Source organism: Drosophila suzukii, chromosome 3 (genome assembly GCF_043229965.1).
Source record: "Drosophila suzukii chromosome 3, CBGP_Dsuzu_IsoJpt1.0, whole genome shotgun sequence".
NCBI lineage: Eukaryota > Metazoa > Arthropoda > Insecta > Diptera > Drosophilidae > Drosophila > Drosophila suzukii.
The window spans coordinates 65,839,691-65,861,388 of NC_092082.1; the positions used below are offsets into that span (position 1 = coordinate 65,839,691).

The 21,698-nt window shown below is 40.9% G+C and overlaps 1 protein-coding gene across 4 annotated transcripts in view; it reads left to right on the top strand.

The window, feature by feature from the left end:
• Positions 1 to 21,698, top strand: part of Nlg1 (Neuroligin 1) — a 43,714-nt gene that overhangs the window by 15,095 nt on the left and 6,921 nt on the right. For all 4 annotated transcript variants that reach the window (XM_036819183.3, XM_065865784.2, XM_036819182.3 and 1 more), the window contains exons 7-9: positions 3,415 to 3,546; positions 6,353 to 6,520; positions 18,842 to 19,031. In XM_036819183.3, the coding sequence (XP_036675078.3) occupies positions 3,415 to 3,546; positions 6,353 to 6,520; positions 18,842 to 19,031 (490 nt within the window). The remainder of the gene's footprint in view (positions 1 to 3,414; positions 3,547 to 6,352; positions 6,521 to 18,841; positions 19,032 to 21,698) is intronic.

A 21,698-nucleotide genomic window follows, 5' to 3' on the forward strand; every position in this document is an offset into this window, starting at 1 on the left:
CTATGTAAATTTAAGTAATATATTCAAAAATGACTAACTCCTTATATATAACATATTCATGAGCATATTTTGTATCAAATAGGGCAGCGCTCCTACATTTTTTATACATTTAATCGTCTTAAAAATGCAACAAAGAGAGGAAAGCCAGTGGCAATATCGAGTATACGCCTTGATGGCCCACAAATAATCCTCAGCCGTGGCACCGTGTGTTTGCATGCTGCCAGTCGAGCGCTTCTAATTGACAAAATAAAAGGCAAAGCATATTAAAAATTCATTAAATAGAAAGCAAGCAGATGCAGACGGCTTAAGCAGGGCCTGGAACACAAATACGAGCCAGAACTAAAACTATAGCCGTGATAGGGACAGGGCTAAACTGGGGCATAATAAATGTTCGGTTTGCCTGCACAGGACTCGCTGCAAGCGTGTGTGAGTGTCGTTCAAGTAGCTACATGCAGCCTTAAGGACACCATCAATCTTCGTTCCTGCCACCAGCACACTGACAAATTGTGCATCCCGCTCCCAGCATCCAGAATATGTATCTATATCTGTGCCGAAACATACAATATATATGGAGAGAAATCGCACATATTGTGTGTCTAACGAGTTAATCGCAGTTGCAGCTCAACTTGTGACAGTTTTGCACCAGCCGAGCTAATAAGAAGCAACAACAGGGCAGAAATAAACTTCTCTCCATACGAAAATCATAAATCACACTCTTTCACGGCGGACAACTTTGCAGCAGCGACAACTTCGACGACGAAGGGACCTGCCCCAAGACCCCGAATCGATGGGCACAACTTACTTTCCGGGAGCTGCCCCAACTGTTTTAGCTTCCACAAATTGTCGAAGTCAGAGGAAAACACAAGCTCACGTAGCTGTGGCCGTGCGGTGCAGACTTGGGCAATAAACTTGGCCATGTGCCGATAGCCAGGACTCCAGAATGACCACAAAAGCCACGGACATGTGCTGCAGAGCTTTCCATGCACTAAAAAAAGTCAAGACCCTCTTGTAACTTAAGTTTAAAGCGGTGTAATTATACTTTAGTAACCCCTTTTATTTTAGTTTCTTGCATTCACTTGTAAAATCATTAGTTACCAAATATAACCTGGACTTTAAATTAAGGCACTTAATTTTAAATAAAGCCGATGATTGTTTTTATTAACATTATATGCATAATAAAAACTGATAGTTAACATTTTTTTAAGTCTCAGAATATTTAAAAACTATTTTTCTAAAATGTCTGCATACTTTTAGACACTTTATATTATATTTAAACGCGATTTCAAAACCATAGTGTTTTATATTTCACCAACATATTCATAATTTTTTATCACGTTTTTTCAAGTGTCTCAAAGTTAAACTTCTTTAAAGACCATCAAGGCTTTATCCGGTCTCGAAAGTGTTTGATGGCATTGCATCGATTGCTGCAGTCAACTCTTAGCTTAAATGGATTACGATAATGTCCCTCATGAATGGGATCCCGAGGTGTTGAGTGAATTAACACACACATCCACCGACAGCTGGCAATTTTCGGTATTTTTTCGGCTTAGCTTGTGAATGGATGCCAGGAATCCAATTGAATTTTTCCCACAGCTGCTTTGAATCAAGTTCAATCCATGAAAAGAGACTGAATGATTAAGAGAGCTTGGGATTTTATACAGTCGCATTCCCAGAATCACAATGGTGAAAGGCGCACCAAATATTATGACTATGCAAACTGGGGATTTTCAGTTGTCATTTGCTTCAAGGTTACTCCAAACCGAGCTGAGCTCAGCTTGCAGATTGTTCATTTGAATTTCTACCAGAGCACTTCCACCTCAGCTGGTCCATTCCTGGTCTGCATTTTCCAGATAACAATTGTCCAACTCCGGCACCCAAAATATTCCAGATTTTCGCATTCGTCTATCCCCCTTGTTGTTATATTCTTTTTGTCGGTCCTTTTCTTAATTTGTGCCAATTTCTGTGCCATCGACACTTCAGTTGGAGCTCTGGCATGTGGATTTTTATGCAAACTATGCCAGAAATTGCACCCAACTGAACCATTTCGCCACTGCAATTTTGTATCAATACGGGGGAGCGGTGGGTCTGGCCCAATCGAAGGCCAAACGAGCCAGTCAAGCGGGTAAAAAGAGCAAAAAGCGTAAATATACCGAACGGAAATGCTTTGCAGCAGGAGCAACTTCAGAGCAGGGATCGCAGGAGCATTCTGTGTGTGTGCTGATTGTATTTCATATCCACGTGGCATTTTTATGTCGGAAAAGGGTTGGGTTTCCCGTCTGCATTGGCAACACACCACCCACACATTCTATAAATTCGAGTGTAAATCCGGACGAGTATGTGCGTGGGAATTGGTTTGCATTGCGGCTCTATTATGGCTTTGAGTGGGGAAAATACTTTTCGAAAAAGTGTCATAACTACAGGAAGTAACGCAAGTGCCACTGATAAGAGCACAGACGTTGATGGAAGGCATTTGGTTACTTGTGAAGAAAATTTGAACATGCGATATGAATATGCAAAGTACAATAATAGAGCGAATATAAACCTCAGAGGATTGCTGGCAACGTGTTTATTGCCCCGAATTGGGCGTTATAATTTTGCACACGTAACCGAAGGCGTGGTCTTCATTCTGGCAGATTAATCCGAGTGGAAGTAACTCTTAAAATGTTTTCGCTTCTGCATTCCATGAAACAAGACTGAATTTCTTTCATGTGAATGTTAAATTCCTGAAATGGTGTTCATGCATACAAATGTGGCTACTTCTGGGAAAAAGTGCTTGTAAAAGGATAAGAAAAATGTGTTATTTTAAGGGATTTTGCTATATAAATTGGCAGGTTATTGTACATTCATACATGAGTGACACGAAACTAATTTTATTAACACTTTGGTGGTAAAAATTTTAGATATATAAAAATATAAACTGGATATTTGTTTATAAATGTTTAACTTTTAGGAAACATAAACAATATATATTTGTTTACTAAAAAATTAAAAAATTGTAATAATTGTTTCAAGGATTTCAGTAACTTAAGAGCTTCCTTTCTTTTAACCTTATATTCTTTACGATTTCGGTACTAAAATGTGGTCCGCCACTCCGGGCCCTGTTAATTTTCTGCGTAGTAATTTGGCAATGCCCTAAAGACCATATGTGTATCTTGTAGGCCATCTCGTTTCGCTTTATGTGCGCCACGTGTGAGTGGTACGTGCGAGCGACTGTCCAGCTACAAATCACACATAAAATTTATTAGAAATTTCAAATCAAAGTGAAAAGTGACCGCTGTCAGCCGGCTGAGCCGCTACAATCCCAGCGGCAGTCCCTCTTCCAGGATATACACATATCCATCTACTGCTACATTTATACCCAACTCGTTTGTAAGACCTTTTAACGCATTTGGTGCCGTTCTTGTTTCTTTGCAGCTACCAGGATATCTTGCACATACCGACGGCGCTCACACAATTTTCAACATCATTGGGTCCAATTGTCGATGGACATGTAATACCAAATCAACCGTACAAGGTCATGGGGCATTATACGGAGCACTTCAGCCGGTTTGTTAAGCAATTCCCTACCATTCCCTACCGATTCCCTACCCATTCCCTCATCCATTGCGATTGCTTTTTCCCTAACCAAAACGTAAAGCAAACCTAAACCATTGCCAATTCCATTGCGTTTGATATTTACTGGCGAACCGTGCTTTGGGGAGCTGTCAAACATTCCTTTTTTCGTATTTGGCCCGGACAGACAGCTCACCGGACTATTTATTGTGCGTTACTTGATTAGACGTCTGGTATTTGTTCCTTCGAATCGTGTGTTTGCCCTCAGGTGAAGTCAAATCGACTGTGAAAATCGAGGCCCGGGGTAACCATTTAACACTCCGATTTTGCGTTGGCGGTGGCTCAGTTATCATTCAGCAAATTACGGCTCGAATGTCACTTGTTGGGCTTGATGGGATCCAAACGAAAAAACATCCATTTCAATACCCATTGGGACCTCCATTTGGTCCACTCCGGATGGTCCCCAGGCGATATTTACAGAAGTGAATTGGGTTCAGCTGCGGTCAAACTGAAGGTGAAGCATTAAAAGGCAATAGTATTATTGAATGTGCATAGGGAAAAGCAATTACCATTTGTAATATTATTTTTATAGGGGGACTTTGTTGACAAAAATACTGAAAGAAAGAAAGAAAGTGTTGTCAGACAATGTTGTTTAAACAATTTCTGTTTTCAACAAAGTAAAGAAATGTACGTATAACGTACGTGTCTGGCTAGTATTTACCTTGGTAGAAAATTATAAATTAACTAATTTTCGTAGTTTTACAAAACAAAAAGACACAATATTTTCTTTTTCCTTTAGAATAGGGATGTTCTTAGATTTTTATGATGGTCAGTATCCAGTATATGTTGCTATTATCAGTTAGATTATTATAATAATTATTAGGATAGATTTCTTAGGATGCCACGAACTTGTATTTGTTTTCTCACAGTGTGCCAGCTGAACAAATTAAATAAGCCTAATACAAATAATGGACGGGGTCGAATCAAAGTGCTACTTTGAGGGATTGGGCACCGTTGCCTCCTTGTAAATTACACCCATCCATCAATCAGTTGGGCAACAAGTAATAACTCAACTCCTCGCAGGACGGCGCACTCCGTGGGAAATCCTCGGGCAGGACTCACTTCCTTCCGCCACTCGCTTTTCCCCGGAGGACATTAGGGCACGTGCTGCTTGGCCATTCAGTCAACCTAACACGGTATAATCTAATAAAATGCGTGATTAATTTGATTTTAATTGTTATCCTTTTGCAAGTCAAACGTGTTTGACACGCAGCGCCGGAAAAATAGAATAATAGCTGGCAGGAAGCGCCATTAATTACGGCAAACAGACAGGGACTCGGGCGCCGAGTTGGGAAATTAAGGTGGAAGCACGTTTCACTCGACCGGAGATGTTGTTCGTGGCGGTTCCCCTCGACTTTGGCTTTTAATCACCTTAATCAGCGATGGCCAAGGATTAAAGCCTTCCCAAATGAGTGCGGTCCCCGCAAAGTGCAGGAAAAGTGGAGCCCGAGCACGCGCAAGTGTCCAGTTGCCATTCCATTGGCATCTCCATTCAATTTAGCAACTTTTGCAGCAGCTTTGCATTTACTTTTATCGGGCGAAACTTTCCGGCCCAACTTGAGTGGAACTTTTAATGCCATGTCCGCGGCGCAACAGGAAGACAATGCCCAGCTGGGCGGCCCAAGGGGATCCAATGAGGCGTGGTCGGGATACGTTCCGTTCCGGACCGGACCGGAGCTGAAAGTATAGAGTAGAGCACTTTTCATAGACGAGCTCCAGTTCCAGAGGCACCATTTATCAGGCGGCGTAACAAGTTACGCCGCAGGAACGAGAGCTCGTTTTATTTTAGTGCTTTTAACTGCGTTTTATGGGAATTCATTGGGCTGTTGTTCCCGCCATGCTGAAGGTCCACTGAGAAAACTATAGACGAAAAGGGATTTAGGGTGCAATATTTAAAAGAAGCTTTATCTTAGTTACACAAATATATTGGCTAATGGGTAATATGCACCGCTCTTGCAAGCCTTAAAAGAATTTTAAAAATAATTGTAAGCATGTAGAGTATTTGAAATTATACTTCCAGTTTCAAGGAAATATAAGTCCACAAGTTAGTATACTTAAATAGCATCTTAATATGTGCCAAAAACTTCAAAACCTATGCTTGGATTTTAACGGCAATCTTATTCTCAAGGCACTCCACTTTATAGTTACTTCAAGTTTAGAGAGTAGTTTAGATGTTTTAATGCGGTCACGTGACTACGGCTCATAAAATTTGCTTTTGTCAAATGTTTTTGTAGGAGTATAAATTCCGCGCTCAGATTAATAGTCTTAACTACTGATTCATAAATCTGTACTTTATTCTGCCCAATTTTTGTTGATTAACCATTTAGTTTTTTAAAAAACCTAACTAATTTAACTAAAAATAGAAAGTAGGAAGCGAAAATAATTCAAAAGAAATCCCAGTTGGAAATATTTTACTTAGTAGTTCCAAAAAATTGAACAATAAAAAGATTATAGATTACAAAATTCATTTATACTGTTATTGCTGCCTTTCAGTAAAAAGTCCCTCGCCACTAGCCACAAATATAATGGAATTATAGATGGTAATCGTTGCACAAGTGATATCCTTATAAAGGAAATCCCCAAACGGAAGTGCTGACTAACCATTTCTAACACCTTGAGGAAATGACACTGCCACCTGCTTTTTCTCAGTGCACCGAAGTAGCCTCCGTCCGCCAGCGGCAAACACAAACTATGCATGTTGACTGCTCCATCCCGCTCTAACTCTCGCTGTCTCTTTCAGTTATGATTTATTATTCGGCATCACGGAGTCAGAATCCTATCACACACTGGCCGCATTAGCACTCGAGGAAGGATTACGTGAAAATGAACGCGATAATTTATTGCGCTTCTATATGCAGAGCCGCTTTGATGTACGCCCCGATTTGGCATTGGCTGCCACGCTGAAGAAGTAAGTGAAATTTATGCTCCATTTTATGACGGTGGGCAATGCAAATCCGGAACCCAGCCCGGCCATCCAAAGCCCACGGCCCGCGGCCGTATAACTTACTCCGCATTTAACATAGTGGCCGGATTGCCAGCGATCCGATTGACTGGTTTGCATGGCTGTGGGTGTAAGTACACGGCCATATCGTTCATCTCAATTAGAATTGTTTATGTGGGGCAATTTGTTTACTAAGTGCCGCGGATTAGCGACGCCCGCCAGAAATGATGTTTAGGCAATTTACTTCGGTATTGACGTCACTGGTATCTAAATATCTGAATTCGGAAGAACCAGCTTTAAGGTTTAGTTTAAATTGAAATTTATTCGGGAGCTGAAATTCGTTCTGAAAAATTTCGGTGCCTCGGGCTGATTTTATTGCGAGCAGGCTCCTTGAAAGTGCCTCCATAAATTATAATAAACGACCAACTCAACCGATCCAGATCCTGGTGCCGCAGGAGAGCACTATTATGTCATCAGCTGACTACTTATTACTTGGAACTGCTGACGTTCCCGCGGGTCGACATTACTCCGTTCATTTGGGGAAAACAATGCCACTGACAATCTCATTTTCGCAGAAGTTCCCGCTCCCCTCTCCTTTCCCAGGGAAAGTTTTGTGTGCAATAAATAAATTGCACAATGCACAGCAGTGACCTCCTGGCAGCCTGGGAAATTCCCACCCACCCACGCCCATTCAGTGTCAACGTTTCTTGGTCCCAAACTGAGGTCCTGAGCTCAGTTTTTCGGTAGCATCCTATAAACTTATTTGCACAAAAGATGCAATTGTTCCTAAAGATGCCCGCCAAGGATTATAAACGGAATGTCCAGACGATGCCGCATGTGGAAATGAAAATCCTTGCGGGTCGAAAGCGAATGTTGTATGTGCTTTTCTAGATAGATTCAACAAACAATAGTCTCTTTATAGGTGAATCCAATACGCTTGAAATGGAGCGTATAAATCGTTCAATTTAAAATTTGGAATTATAAATGGTTTAATTCTTCTTTGTAGGAGCTTAACAGCTATCGGATTTTGTTTGTGTGGAGTGGTAGGAAAACATGGTAACAAAGAGGATAAAAAACTATACCATATATAGCTTTTGTTCTTTTAAAAGAAGAAATGGAATATGATACATAAATCTTAATTTATATGCGTAATTTATGCATGGTCTTTGCTTAATGGTTTGAGACAAATACGAATATTTCATTTCTTTTTATGGAAGTGTTTATTGTTGGTTCCATTTCATTTGAATAAGGAAGATTCTTACACATTTTTAAATTGAGTTTAAACTCAACTGAAAGACAGAACAAAATAATAACAGCCTATTTAATCGTGAGCTTCCAAAAATAAACGTTAATAAATAAATCCTTAAATTTTGTAGAGCTTAGAATTTATTTTGTTGTTGAGATCGTAAAAATATTTTTATTTCTACATTTTGTATATTTCCTTTAGCATAAAACAGGCTATGTTCTTCTACAGAATGTATAGAAAACACAAAACAATTCTTTTAAGTCATGAAAACAAAAAGGAATTGTTTTGATGATACGATATACTTTTTCGGCTTAATTGCCATTCAAATATTGAACTCCTTTGGGGGGTTTGTTCTTTTTAATTCCATTCTATACAGCCACTTTGAGAACCATAGAAAACCTCCTTGGTGCAAACTTCGTTACCAACTTGAAGTACCCCTCGAGTGGTGGAAAGTGGTCCAAAACTATCTAAGCTGCTAGCATTCGCCTGAAGCGGATAACAGCAATAACACCCGCAGCAACAAAAACAAAAACAGTAACGGCTTGAAAGGCAACAACAGCGGCCATAAGAATAAACAACAAAACGACAAACAAAAACACAACGACTGCGAGAAAAAAGAAGGACAAACAAACGATTGAAAGGAAGTTCACACAATCAACAACAGATGCGCTTTTTCACATACGAATAACTGAACATGGAAACTCTCCAGGGGAAATTGTTTTGTATGACGTTGGCGGGGGAGGTGGGCGGGCTAGTTTTCCCTGGGTGTTGGGTGGGCGTGGCAGCCTTTCAGGCTTTGCTTGCACATATTTGGCGCTTTTCTCACTGCTCTGTTAACTGCATCCCAGTGGCAGTGCTTTGTTGTCCGTCATTGAATTAAATGGCAGCCCAAACAGCATTCGGACCCTCGGACGGCGGAAAGGCGGACGGAGGCAGTCATTGACGGACGGCCGTGCTTTTGTTTCGTTTCAATTCATTTCCACTCCTGACTTTTTCGACTCCGAGTGTCTCTCAAGTTGAAGGATGGGCGGAGTGCCGCATTCCGGGCCTTCAGCCCGCGGATCCTTGCACTTGTCTGTTGTTCAGATGCTCGACACGACACCTTTGACACCTTTGACTGCATCTCCGCAGGACGCCCGCAGATCCTTGGGGCCCACTTCAATCGAATTATTTAAAGAGGGCGGTAAATTCTGGGCCTACACTTGCGAAAAATAGGACCTAAATCACCTAGGACATTTAAAATACACTTTTTAGTGTTAAAATTCCCTTAAAAATGAAGTTAAAACAATAAGTAAAGTCCACTTATTAATTATCTATATATCTACGGGATTGCCATACACATTTAAGGTGTCTTAAAGTATGCAACAATATATTTTTAGCTCAGAAAAATAATGAAATCAATGAGAAACAAGACCATACATTATTCACAGCATACTTTTAGATACCTTAAATAACATTTAAGGTGATTTCAAAGAAATAAAGAAAGATACTCGTAGTTTAATCTATTTAATTTACAAAAATGTATTTAAATAATATACGTATAATTACCGAAACATAACTTTGTTAACAGTGTAATAGAACGTAATCTCAAAGATGTACGCGGGTCTTCTTTTAATTTATTTCATCGGGCGTATTCAACTAGGGGCCTTAATCTGAAATTGCCCTGACACAGCGTACAAGTAATATTATTCTCGTTCATACATATTTATGACTTCCCGGCAATCTCTTGAGCTGATTGCGTTTCATTTTGCAGCAGCCCGCTTATGATTTCCCATAATCCTCCTTTGAGGCGCCTTAAAGCGCACACAATTGCTTCCGCCGGCGTGCCTCGATTTCATTTTGGACCAACTCAAAGCAACTCAAAGTGGCAATGCGAAGGACCCTCGAATGCACCTTTTTCTATGTGCATATCCCCTCCTGTTAGGCCATTTTATCTGCTGCAGTGTCGCAAGTTTTAGCCAGCGTTGGAAACTTTTAGGCATTGCGCCACTTTCAACAGTTTTTGGTTTATGACCGGCTCTCCCCATGTCCCACAGTTTTTCAGGGGGGAAGGGGTCCAGAGGTGAGACCTGTTATCCGACCCCTTTTAGCATGCCCGAGGCGTGTTTCCATGGCTGCGTTTAATGGCTGGTCAGATACAGTTACAGATACTACAACAGCGGTGGGGAATATCCCTGCACCCCCTATCCACCTGTGGTCCCTAAAAATTAGCTACTCCAACGTCAAACAACAACAGACAATGGCTTAAGAACCGAGAGAGCCGGTAGCAAACATACAGGTTAAAAAATGTTGTGGCATCGGTTTTATACATTTTTGATTTTATTGGAAAACTTCAGTACTTTTAGGGAACTACAATATCAGTAGTGCCACAAATGATAATGGGCCTACAACTCCGGTAGTGCTACAAAAGATAATGGGTCTTAGAGTAAGCAAGTTCATAAAATATTCAGGACATTCTTACTAAAGTTCTGAAAATGACTGCCATCAGAAAAATAATAAGAATTACTCAGTTCAATAATGATTTCCGGTGACCCATTTTACACGCTGCCATGAATATTTTATTTACCAAGTGCCTATTTCTCAATGTCAAGTTAAGGTTTAAGTTTGTTATCATTCAGAGAAAGTTAACTTAAAGATAAATTGTTCGGATAAACGAATTCTGTTTCTCAATGTGTGACATGATAAACCTAACATGATATTAGGAAACTATAATTTTCGAAAATCAGAAATTAAACCTAATGTCAAAATAAAGAAATTGGCTTTAATTTATAAAATAGTTCGAACTTCCCTACATTTTTGGCTTAGATTTTCACTGCCTGCACTTAGTTTTTTTTTCCCAGTGTAGGTTCAGTGCAGCATGTTAATGAGTTGCCCGGCAATTGCCAGAAATTGTTTCTGGGGCCGTTGCCTAAATGGCTTTGTCCGCTCCTCAGGCGAACCTCCAGGTGGGTGTTCGTGTATGTGAGGGCCTAATTGCAGGTGTGTTTGATTTACACTAGCCATGAAATTGGCTATTTTGGCATTACCGTAGCATTCTGCTTGTTCTTTTAAACGCTAAGCTGACACACATTCGCTCAGCCGGTTGAGATTTATGGCCCCATCGAAAATGTCTAGCAGTTTCTGGTTATTTCTGGGGCTAGTAGGGAAAATCTGTCGGAGTGAAAAGGCAATTATTTAGTGCTGTATCCGTATCTTGTCCTCGGGCCACAGCAGACTTCCGGTGGGAATTTAAGTCTATGAATTTTCACTTGCACCGTTTACAAGAGCAGAAATAAAGGCAAGAATGTTTAAGCTGGCTTAATTTTTATTTCATCTCAAGATATTTCTTTGATTGCCATGGAAAAGGGAAAATTGCAGGTGTGGACTCCCAAAGGAATTCCTTCTGTGATATTATTCAATCAAATTGAATTCCCTGAGAGTTTAATTTGTTTACCGATTGTGAGATGAGGAAATCAAATCAAATACATCTGCTGTGTAATTGAATTGAATATTCATTTGTACCCAAGAAATCCCTGTCGCCTCACTTTTGTTGCGTTTTATTGTGGCCCATCGCCGGCTTATTCCCCGTCGTCTTCCCGGTTTGTAAACTGTTGCTTAGTCGCTTAATCCCAGGCTTATCCGCCCGAGACACAATTGACCCAACTCAAAGCGTCGCTGACAGCTTTATATTGTCGTTTTAATTTCAGCCATTTATAAACCGCAACGCAGAGCGGGCTCCTTAATTACCCGGCTGGCCACAAAAGTTGTTTACTCCGCAATGAAACCGCGCAGACACGCGTCCTGTAGATAACAATGCCCGTGGGAGAGGGCCACAATGCCGGGGGTCCGCCAGCAGACGCTTAATAGCATAAACTTATTTATTATAATATTATTTACAAAAATATGCAGGGAAGCGCTAGGGTCAGCCCGGTGATCCTAGGCGACAGGCGGCGCCTGTCCCCGAGTTCGGGATGCTGAATTTATGGTCCGCGGGCAGTGCCACAGGAAGTCGCATACATTATGGCCAGTGCTGGCAGCAGTTGTTATAAAAGGGGTGCTGAGATAAGGCTCCTATCTATGTAAACTTTTCATACTAAATTATGTGTAATGGTCTTTTTAAAGGATTAAAAACGTGTATGAGTTATTATCATATGAACATGGGAATTAAAGTAGTGACAAATTAAGGGCTAGGCACTTCCCGGAAACAAATGACACACAAGCAAAGAATATAAAAAATTTGCTTATAACAAGAATTTATAAATTGCTTGCTTCTTAAAAAATTTGTAACTGTTATCTTTTTAACCATTAAAAAGAGGTTTATAGACCGTAGCTAAACTTAGCCATTAAGAGGTCGCTAACCAAGTAAATTTGTTGAATATCCTGTAAATTTTTCAATTAAAAAAAACCTGTTACGCATTTAATTTAAAACTCGTTTATGGCCAAAACAACTTCCGTACTCCAAACTTTGATAGCTGACTTTCCAACACCGATTATGGAACGCTTATGGCGAGGACAATGATGTGGGCGTGTCCTTGGGGGGAGGGATGCGTGGGTGGGCGATGCAAAAGCCATAAACTTTTAAATGGCATTGTCTGCTGTTACCCCGTACGCTTTGCGCTTTAATAAGCTGGCTAAATATGCCGGCTAAATATGCATTCGGTTTCCAGCTGCTCTCGTTCCATATCCATATCCATATATTCGCCAGCAGCAGCATCTTGAACCAGTTGCTCCCGTTTTATTTGCCAAACTTCCCTCGTAAATTACACGCTGCTGCAGCTAGTGCAGATGTACGTTCCCCCTGCTTTCCGCTTTCCACTTTCTACTTTCTTTTTTTCGACGGCTCGGAACGTGTTGTTTACACGCTGAAACATCATAAATTACATGCGTGCTTTTTGCCACTCCCCTTGTGTGTACGCGAGCTCAAACTCAATCCGGCTCAGCGATTGTTTTGGGCCATCCTGTGACGGCCTGGCCCACATGCTCATGTTCTCCTGCAGCCCGCCCCCGCTGGCCACGCCCCCGATGCGGGGCAATCTGCCGCTGACATGCATTTTGAAGAACTTTCGATTATGCAACCGGCCGGAGCACCGCTCTCAAACCCAAGCAATTATTTACTTTGCATATTTCAGTGTTTTTCTTTGCCGGGTAAATATGGAAATTGCCAGCATTTTGAGGGGAAATTTCATTCATGAAGTTCAAAGCCTCTTCAGTCTTTTTGTAAGGTTTCAGGTATTTTAAGAGTAAAGATTGACGTAAATCGTTTAAATTCGTTAAAGAGGAAAATTCTGCCAGCTATTTTAAATTGTAAATTGTCATAGTCTTCATAACTTCATTTCAATGTTAGTTACTTATATATGCAGTTTAACCAATATTATAAATATGATTTGAATTTCATTGAAATTGTTTGATCTAAACAGTTTTATTTCATAAGAAAAAGCAAAGCTGATAGAAAACGTTTCATAGGTCTTTACTTTAATTTTTCACATTTCCGAATCAGAAAGATATAGAAGCTAAAATATATTTTGTTACATTTCCGACATTTCTTAAAATATGCAAAAGGCCAAGTTGAACATTCAAATCTTTTCCTCCACACTTCCGAGCGTTAGACACACAGAGAACTTATTGCTTCCGCTACTTACGCAACGCGTCTCAACTTTGCTGCTCAGTGTAGAAGTTGAAGTGTAATAAAATGGTGCTTATTGCATTGTGAGCGGCATAAATATTCGCACACACGCGCCCAGCGGCACTCGCCGAGATACTTTCCCGTCCGCCCGCCATCATGAGTGGTCGCATTTCCCCGGCGTGTTGCAGTTATTCATAATCGTTTGTCAGCGCTGAGGGCTCTCTGTGTGTGTGTGTGGGGGAGGGGGGCCTCTGGCGTGTGTGTATACACGTGCTTATCCACAGCAAACATGCGGCCACCCATACTAGCGCACAGAGCGGCCGCAGTATGCGGCAAAGCAATTTCGGTAAACGCTTTTTGGGCAGAACGGGGCGTATACGCAATATATTATATTATATTCCGCACTGACCAGAAACTGTTGTAAGCCCACGCGGGCGCAATAAATAATTGAAATCTGGCATATTACCGAATGCTGTGAATTGTTGAATTCAACAATTGCCATGTCATGTCGACCAGTGCATTAGTGGTAAGTTTGTGTACGGAAAGTTAAATGTTTTTGGGAGCGGCATTGTCAATATGGAAATAAAACTATTTGTGGCGATGCTATAAGCATTGTTTTGGAGAATAAATGCAAAAAGCTAAATGCCTGCGCTTTTGGCCTAAAATGGAGATTACTCTTTAAGCCAACGTTTTAGCTATCAAATACAAATTATTATAATATATACTTTTTGAATTAAAGAGGTCTAGGTATTTTAAAATCAAAATATATTAAATCAAAAATATTATTAGCTTTAAGTAATCCGATTACGTCGTACTTGATGACTTTTATATAAACTAAAGCAGCTTTAATCAATAATTTAAATATCCGTACCCACTTTATGGGGTAATAAACTTAATGTGCATGTACCTCTTTTATGTGGCCTTTGAATATTTATTGAATGATGCCATGTCGTGTGCCTAGATACAGACTGGCATCCTTTCCCGTCTCTGTTCAGCGGCACACTCGCTCTATCATTAAGGCGCTGATTGGAGGTCGTGGTGTGGGTTCGAGGGCACATCCACATCCTCCAGTGTCTTGGCTGTTTAGCCTGGCAGCGGTTGAGCACTTGATGGGCGACCCTCCACAGCCACGTTAAGTGGGGTTCATGAACCCACACTATTCCCCGCAGAGGTCGGGCATTAACGCCAGTTAGTGGTCCGCATCCGTGTCTATATGCGCACGGGAATATATGAGATGCGAGTTGTTTCGCTTTGCTTGTTTTGTTTAGGGGTGTATCGGGTGCGAGGGTTCTGGGTGATTAAATGGATTTGATTTTTCCCTTTTTTCCCAGGCCACAGGGCAAACTGTGATTCGAGATGGGGCTTAAATGTTTGAGGTCTGGCTCCACTTAAAGTCGACTCAACTTTTCTCGCCAGGGGTAGATTCAGATTTAAAGACCGAACGTTTGTCCCCTCGTTTGAATGCCATCAGGAGCATTCCCAGCAATTTCCCCTAATGCAATTTCAAATCAAATTGCATTTTATTTGAAGGAAGCGTCGTACTTCATTAGCAAACTCCTCAACAAATTCATTACAGCTCTGCAGCTGCCAAAAATCTAGGGCACTGCAAAAATTCTGCACCCAGACCCCAGACACTCCAGCCTGAAGTACGGCAAACACCTCCGTCTGTGCCAGGCTGTATCTGTATCTGTATCTGTGTATGTGCCTCCGCATCCGCTTTCGCACCCGACTCCGCCTGTGTTTGCGAGTGTGTGTTTCTGGCGGAGAAGTGTTTGTTTGAGTGCGGAAATATTTAAAGTGTCACATACGCTCTTCGGAAATTAAATGTGAGTGTTGCTTCACGCTCCAGAAACGAGCAGCGGAAGTCAGCAACCTACACAGTGCAACCAAGTTAGGGACGATCTGTGAATGGTGAACCGCAAGAACGGAGGGTGCTAATTTGCTCGTTTATTTTAATTCGTAAGCCTGTGGAGATTGTGCCTTTTTCAGGACTAAAAGGCTCTCATTGAGCAAAATCATTGCAACAATTAATGTAGAAGTGCTACTTTAATTGATATCATATCATATTCCCTTGATAGGAACCAATATAATATGCCGCAATGAAGAATAAGTAAATTTGTCATACAAGATATTTGTTTATTTAGCATCCTAGCATTTCAAGAGTTTATTTTTACTCGTAATATAATCACAAGTCCACAGACAATTATTTTTAAAATTTAAATTACTTTTTAGATTATTAAAAAACTTTACAGATCCATATTATTAAATATATTAAGAATTTATTTTTAAATGTTTTTAGTAGAGATAATGTTTTTAGATAGATTTCTATAAATTAAAAAAAAAGACTTAAAAACCAGCCCATGACATCTTAATAATAGGTACAAATTTTTTCATCTTTGAAATAACATGTGTACAAAAAAATTGAATTTGGAATGTGATGCCAAATTGTATCGCTCTTTTGAGTGTTCCCAGAATGGTCATTCCTTGGTCTCCACCCAAGGTGTGCAAAAGAGGAGGGCTGGGGCCCAGGTGGGCGTGGCACCGGCACAAAGCAAATGACGCCCAGCGCCTTTGTTAGCCCCTTTTCACCTGCTATTTGTTTCTGGTTTTGCTGGCTGTGCTTTCCACTGCATACTTTCGAGTGTTTGTTGTGCATATTTCCGGTGGCCATTTTGTCGGGGGCGTTTGTGTGTGTGCGAGTGCCTGTGTATTGGTGTTTCGAGAGTTCTGCGGTTACTTTTGAGTGTTTTCGTGTGTTTGGCCGCTTTTGTGGGTCGTTTTGCGGTGCGTGTATGTTTTACGTAAAACTGTCGTCTAAATACACACACGTACACCTATATTTAATTATATTGTCGGTGGCACTGGTCGCATTCAGGAAACTTTCCACAGGCTTTAGTCTCGGAATGGTTCCACTTATTGTTTGCTTGTGGCGCACTTTAATCTTATATTCTCTCCAACAGCACCGCACTTTTGGGATATTCCATGTTTTTCATGGGATTTCCCCAATGCACATTCGTCCAACTTTTAATTAAGCATTTGTGCTGGTCTGGTGGCATTCGGAATTTGTTTGCTCGACTTTTTGTTTGTTTTTGCAACGCGTTTCGCTTGATTTCCAAATTATATTTGCAATGACACATTTTTATGGCTTCCTCAATGGACGGCTAAAAAGTTTGTCCGCCCTCCTCAAACGGAATAATCGTGGCTTGCATGCATTTTTAATTAAGGCGATGGTTGGTGCGGTCTTTTCGATGAGCTTATAATAATGCCTCTGAGCGGAGCGTAATAAGATCAAAGTTTTGAGCTGCTGCGGGATCCTTAGCACATGTAGATTTTCGAAATTTAAGCAAACGATTGTACACTCAATAAACAGAAGAAGATGTTGCCTCCATTTCTGGAGCTCACACTTTATTTATTGCGCATACGCATCGTAGACTGCCAGCAGAATGCTCCCAGCGTCTGCTCAACTATATGGGATTTCACAATAGAAACCGCAAATAAATATAAAGCGAAGCTGAGCTGCTTCGATTCTTATTCTTGCTACGATTCCAATGCAAACATGTGTCTCCAACGATGGGAAAATATACAAGTGCGGTCAAAAGAATAGAAATTACAAAAATGTTAAGAAATTAAAAACGGGATGTATTGTTTTTTCGTATTATAGATATAAGTATATGGATATGTGATGCATATTTGTTTACTCAGATAGAAGCTTTGAAAAAGCGAATTCGTAACATTAGTCTTCCAAATATTGGCACAGCGTTTTGCCCTTTGCTGTAGGTGTGTCCTTTGAGTCCTGCACACACAGCAGCAAGTAGAGCAAACGAAAGGCGTCTTGTTAGCCACCTTGGGCCATACACTCATGAGTGGCACCGTACGCCCCGCCGTGCGCTGACTTTTCCTCCTCGAGGCTTCTTCACGGGGGTCGACTGTGCTGTCTGAATGGAGGTCAAAGTGCATAACTTAAGTAGCCGACAATAAAATGCATAACATGGCACACAAAGCACAAACAGACAAGCCGGGCAGCAAAGGAAACTAAGTACAACCCGTACGAAAATGTGGAAAATATGGCTCTATTTATTTGTACATTAGGCCAAGTCAAGACGTTGAAAAACTCGGCGCACACACACTCCGTTGTGAGTGTGATTGTGTTGTTCGTGTGTCCTGTGGCATGTTGTACCTGCTTCAACAGCTGCTAGCAAAAGGCCAAGTGTTGTGCTTGACATGAACAGAAGGCGGCACAGAGGGATTTCTGTATTTTTTCCCAGGCTCCGAGTCTTTCCCGCTGCGCCACAATAATTTCAAGCTGTGTTGGACTTAACCAGAGACGTGCCTATTTATCTAATGCGAGATGGGAGAGTAGCAAATTTTTTAAGAAAAAGTGGGAGCGATTTTGCATAAAGAGTTCTGAAAACAGATTTACATACTTTTTTGAAAGTATTTTTTCCTTAAACTTATTTAGTTCTTTTTTTAAACTTTATTTTTTGCTTTAACCTGAATTATTCAAATTGTTTGATCCGGGGATAAGGTGGTTAAGGTATTTCTACCTTTTCTAACATTTTTAGTGTATAGTTAAACATAGTAGTACAAATTAATTACTTACTGCCATTTAATAAAAATAGCTGTTATAATTATCGTAAAAGCCATACAATGGATAACTTGGAACTTAACTAACTGTATAACAACAAATTAAAGACACATTTGAAGCATTCCCGAAACTGCTGAATTTGTGAAGCGTTGAAAGCTTAACAAAAGTTTTGCCAAAGGAAAAGTTTCCTCTTCAATTTTCTCTTTTCAAACTCGATATTGTTGGTTAAGTATGTATTGCAATCAGAAGAATGAGAATAATACGGAATATAAATAATTCAGTTCTGGTAATTGCGGGCCATTTTAAAAATGGTGCTGCACTTTGTGATTTAAATTTTTAAATGGCTGAGCTGGGGAGTAAAAAAATAAAGCTGTTAAGTGTGTTGACAAATTACATTGTATTCCAGTTTTAAATGATTTATCTGAAATTTAAAGGTTTTAAATCTGCAGAAAGTAGATATACTTTTAGGTAACATGTGAAAATGACCAGGTCAACAAGTACGTCCGGCTTTCAGTTAATTGTTCCGGGATGGGGGTGCAAATCTTGCACAAAAATCAATTGCAATCAGCGCGGGTTCTTGGTTTATTCGCGATTCTCGGCATTAGTCTGCTATTGTTGGGCATTGCTGGCTGGGAGTGTCCCACCGGGGGTGCTCCTCACAAAAGCCAACCGCGTAATTAAGCTTTACGCACCGAGAGTAAATACACAAAACGGGTAACACACGCGCGCCCATAACCACAGTGAGCCACCAAATGTTAACAATGCACATTACGCATACGCCACGTTGCGATGATGTTCCGCTTGTATCGGCCCCACACTTATGGTCTCCCCGCCCCTCTTCTCCTCTCTCCGCAGATACCAGGACATGTACAACAATCCTATTAAGGCCACTAATTTGGAGCATCGTGACGTGGTCCTGGACATTCTGTCCGATGCCCGAGTGGTGGGTCCGCTGCTGCAGACGGGGATGTTCCACGCGGATGTCAATCGGCGCAATTATATGTACGTATTCGGCCACAACAGCGCGACGGGACCGTTTGCCCACGTAAGTATTAGCCCTCCTCGATGCCCAAATGGCGATTCCAATTACATACTCTACAGCGCATTTAAATTAAACGCCCGCGGTCCGGCCGGAATAGACCCAGCATGAGTTGGCATCTAATGAGTTTCCATAATGTACTCCAGTCCCCTTTTCCCTCCGATTTCGCTCCCATATTGTGTCCGTCCAATAATGGAACAATAATGCTGAAAAGTTTGTGCCACTGGTTTGTTGAGTTCAGTTCATCACAGGCGGCTGACGGCGCTTGTTTTTGGCTTTTTGGCCAAAACAATTCGCAAGTTTGCAGCTGCCAATGGGAAATAATAGTATTGAAGCAACAGAAATGGCTAAATATGTACATTGGGAAAAAAATCCAGTAGCATTTTAAATTATTCCATGGTAGAAGAAATGGAAAGACGTTATACACAATGAAATATGAAACAGGAAATGCCTATGAAATATTCTTAAACTACGGTTTTCATATATATTAAATACATTTAAAAATGTGTTCTTAAATTCGTAGACAGAAAAATGTATATAAATAAAATGCAGACAAAATTATGTACTCTTATAAATAGACTTCTATTTTAACAATTTTTTTATTTATTTTTATTTTTTATGTTACTAAGAAAAAAGAAGATCTTTTTATACAAAACAATCCAAATTTTCCGGTTATAATTTTTCCGAGTGCACCCAAAAATATAAAAGGCGCTGAAAGCCAAAACAAAAACACCGCCAGACAAGTTTAGCTCGTGTCCTTCTGCTAAGCAGGCGGCATCCTCTTGACTCAGGGTTCATTTGAGTCCGAGGAGGGGTCACTTTCCAGGGGCGGGGCAGGGGACCGTCCATGGTTATGGTTATCTGTGCCCTTGTCCCACCGACTTGGCTTGGTTTTATGGCTTTGTCATGCTTATGGATTTGTTACTGATTGCCTCGCAGAGATAGCTTTGTGTTGCTGCGAAGCCGTCTTGGCCTCGGACCTCTGCTACTCTACAGTTAAATGGGCATATTGATTTGTAATTAAGATGATTGGATTGATAGGCAAATGGGGAGTGCTGTTTGGACGCGTGGAGTAAGTAAACATTTCCCGGGAAAGGCTTTCATCTTCCCGCTGATTTCCCCTTGGTTAGGGTCCTTGGAGCTTCGCCTATGCTTTCGCAAAAATTTAGAGAAAGGCGATGGCAAACCCGAAATTGCTCAGCAGACGGAGACAGAACTTCCACAACAACCCAAACAGAAATAATGAATTTGAAAACAACTCAAACAGCGATCCAAAACAAAAGAGACACTCCCTCCGCCCAGCGGAAAGTTATTATTTCGTATTATATTTTTGGCAACTTCAGCCCGGCGCTAAGCGAATTTTTATGGTCATAGTAGTTGGCCATAAAACAAACTGGAACTGCAACTGCAAAAAAGATGAACAGCTCGGGGACATGGCCTTTTGGATGCGACAACAGCTTGCGGCGAGCGCGGTGCAACAACTTTTTAATAGCCCGCAATTAAAGTATGAAAATAAGTCTGATAAATTGCCAACGGTTGCCATCGACCGAAAGTAGCCAAATCACACAAAAGAACATGTTTATGCCCCCTGATATATGACCGGATTCAGCAGCCAGGCATCGCATTAGTTGCGAATAAATTGCGGGAATAAAATTCACTTAAATATTTCATGCTGCTCCCGGGTAGCCTTAACATGAAAAGCGGATCCCAAGGATATTCGGGCGTGCCTACAAATTATCGCAGGCTGTCGCCAAGGCAACCTACTCGTTTCTCGCTCTTGCAGATACTTTTTCTTTGCCTTGCTGTGGGGAACCAGACAGGAAAACAGTCAGACAACTTAAGGCCCACACAATCGCACAACATTCCGGCTCTTATTTTTTATTTATGCCAACGTCTTTCTGCTGCCGCATTCTCGGTTTGTCAGGGCCGAAGCCCACAGAACCCGCCTGAATGCGAATGAATTTGTGCATAAACTGCGCTTCTGCACTCCATCTCGACCGTCAGCCACTCACTTCGACCACGCCCCCTCGGCAGACTCTTCCGCCCCCGCCCTTGTCTCGCAGGCCAGCTTCTTTGACTATCTGCCATGGGCCGCGGGCTTATTGTGAAACTTTTTGGCACATGTCTTGCCTGTTTGCCCAGCCTCGCTCCGAAATGGGCCAAAGAGACTACTTACGTACTTGGCTTGAAGTGTCCGACCATTCCATTCCGCCGAGACCAAGCTGCGCCTCAGGGCGATTGTTAAAAATAGCGAAAATTATTCCGAGCATAGATAATTCCGACGAAATGGAGGCTCTGCTTAAAGCAAGGCTTAATTGATTAAATCCCAGAGACAGCTGAATTAAGTCTACAAAATCTCTCATTTGTACTACAAATGGTAATGAGAATTAGAAAAGGTTAGCAACTTCTTTGAGTAAACAAGATATATTTAGTAAAATTAAAAAAATTCTTTCTCTTGATTTTCAGTTAACCTTCTTGCTTGAATCTGAGTACTATTATTGATTAAGTTTGAAAAATATTTTAAAATACTAATTTGATTAAAATATAAAATGTATTTTATTATTTTAAATTGAATGTTAATATATTTGCCACACTTAATCAATAATAGTTCTTAGACTCTAACAAATAAGTTAACAATCCTAAAAGCTGTACTTACTCAACGTTTAAGAATAA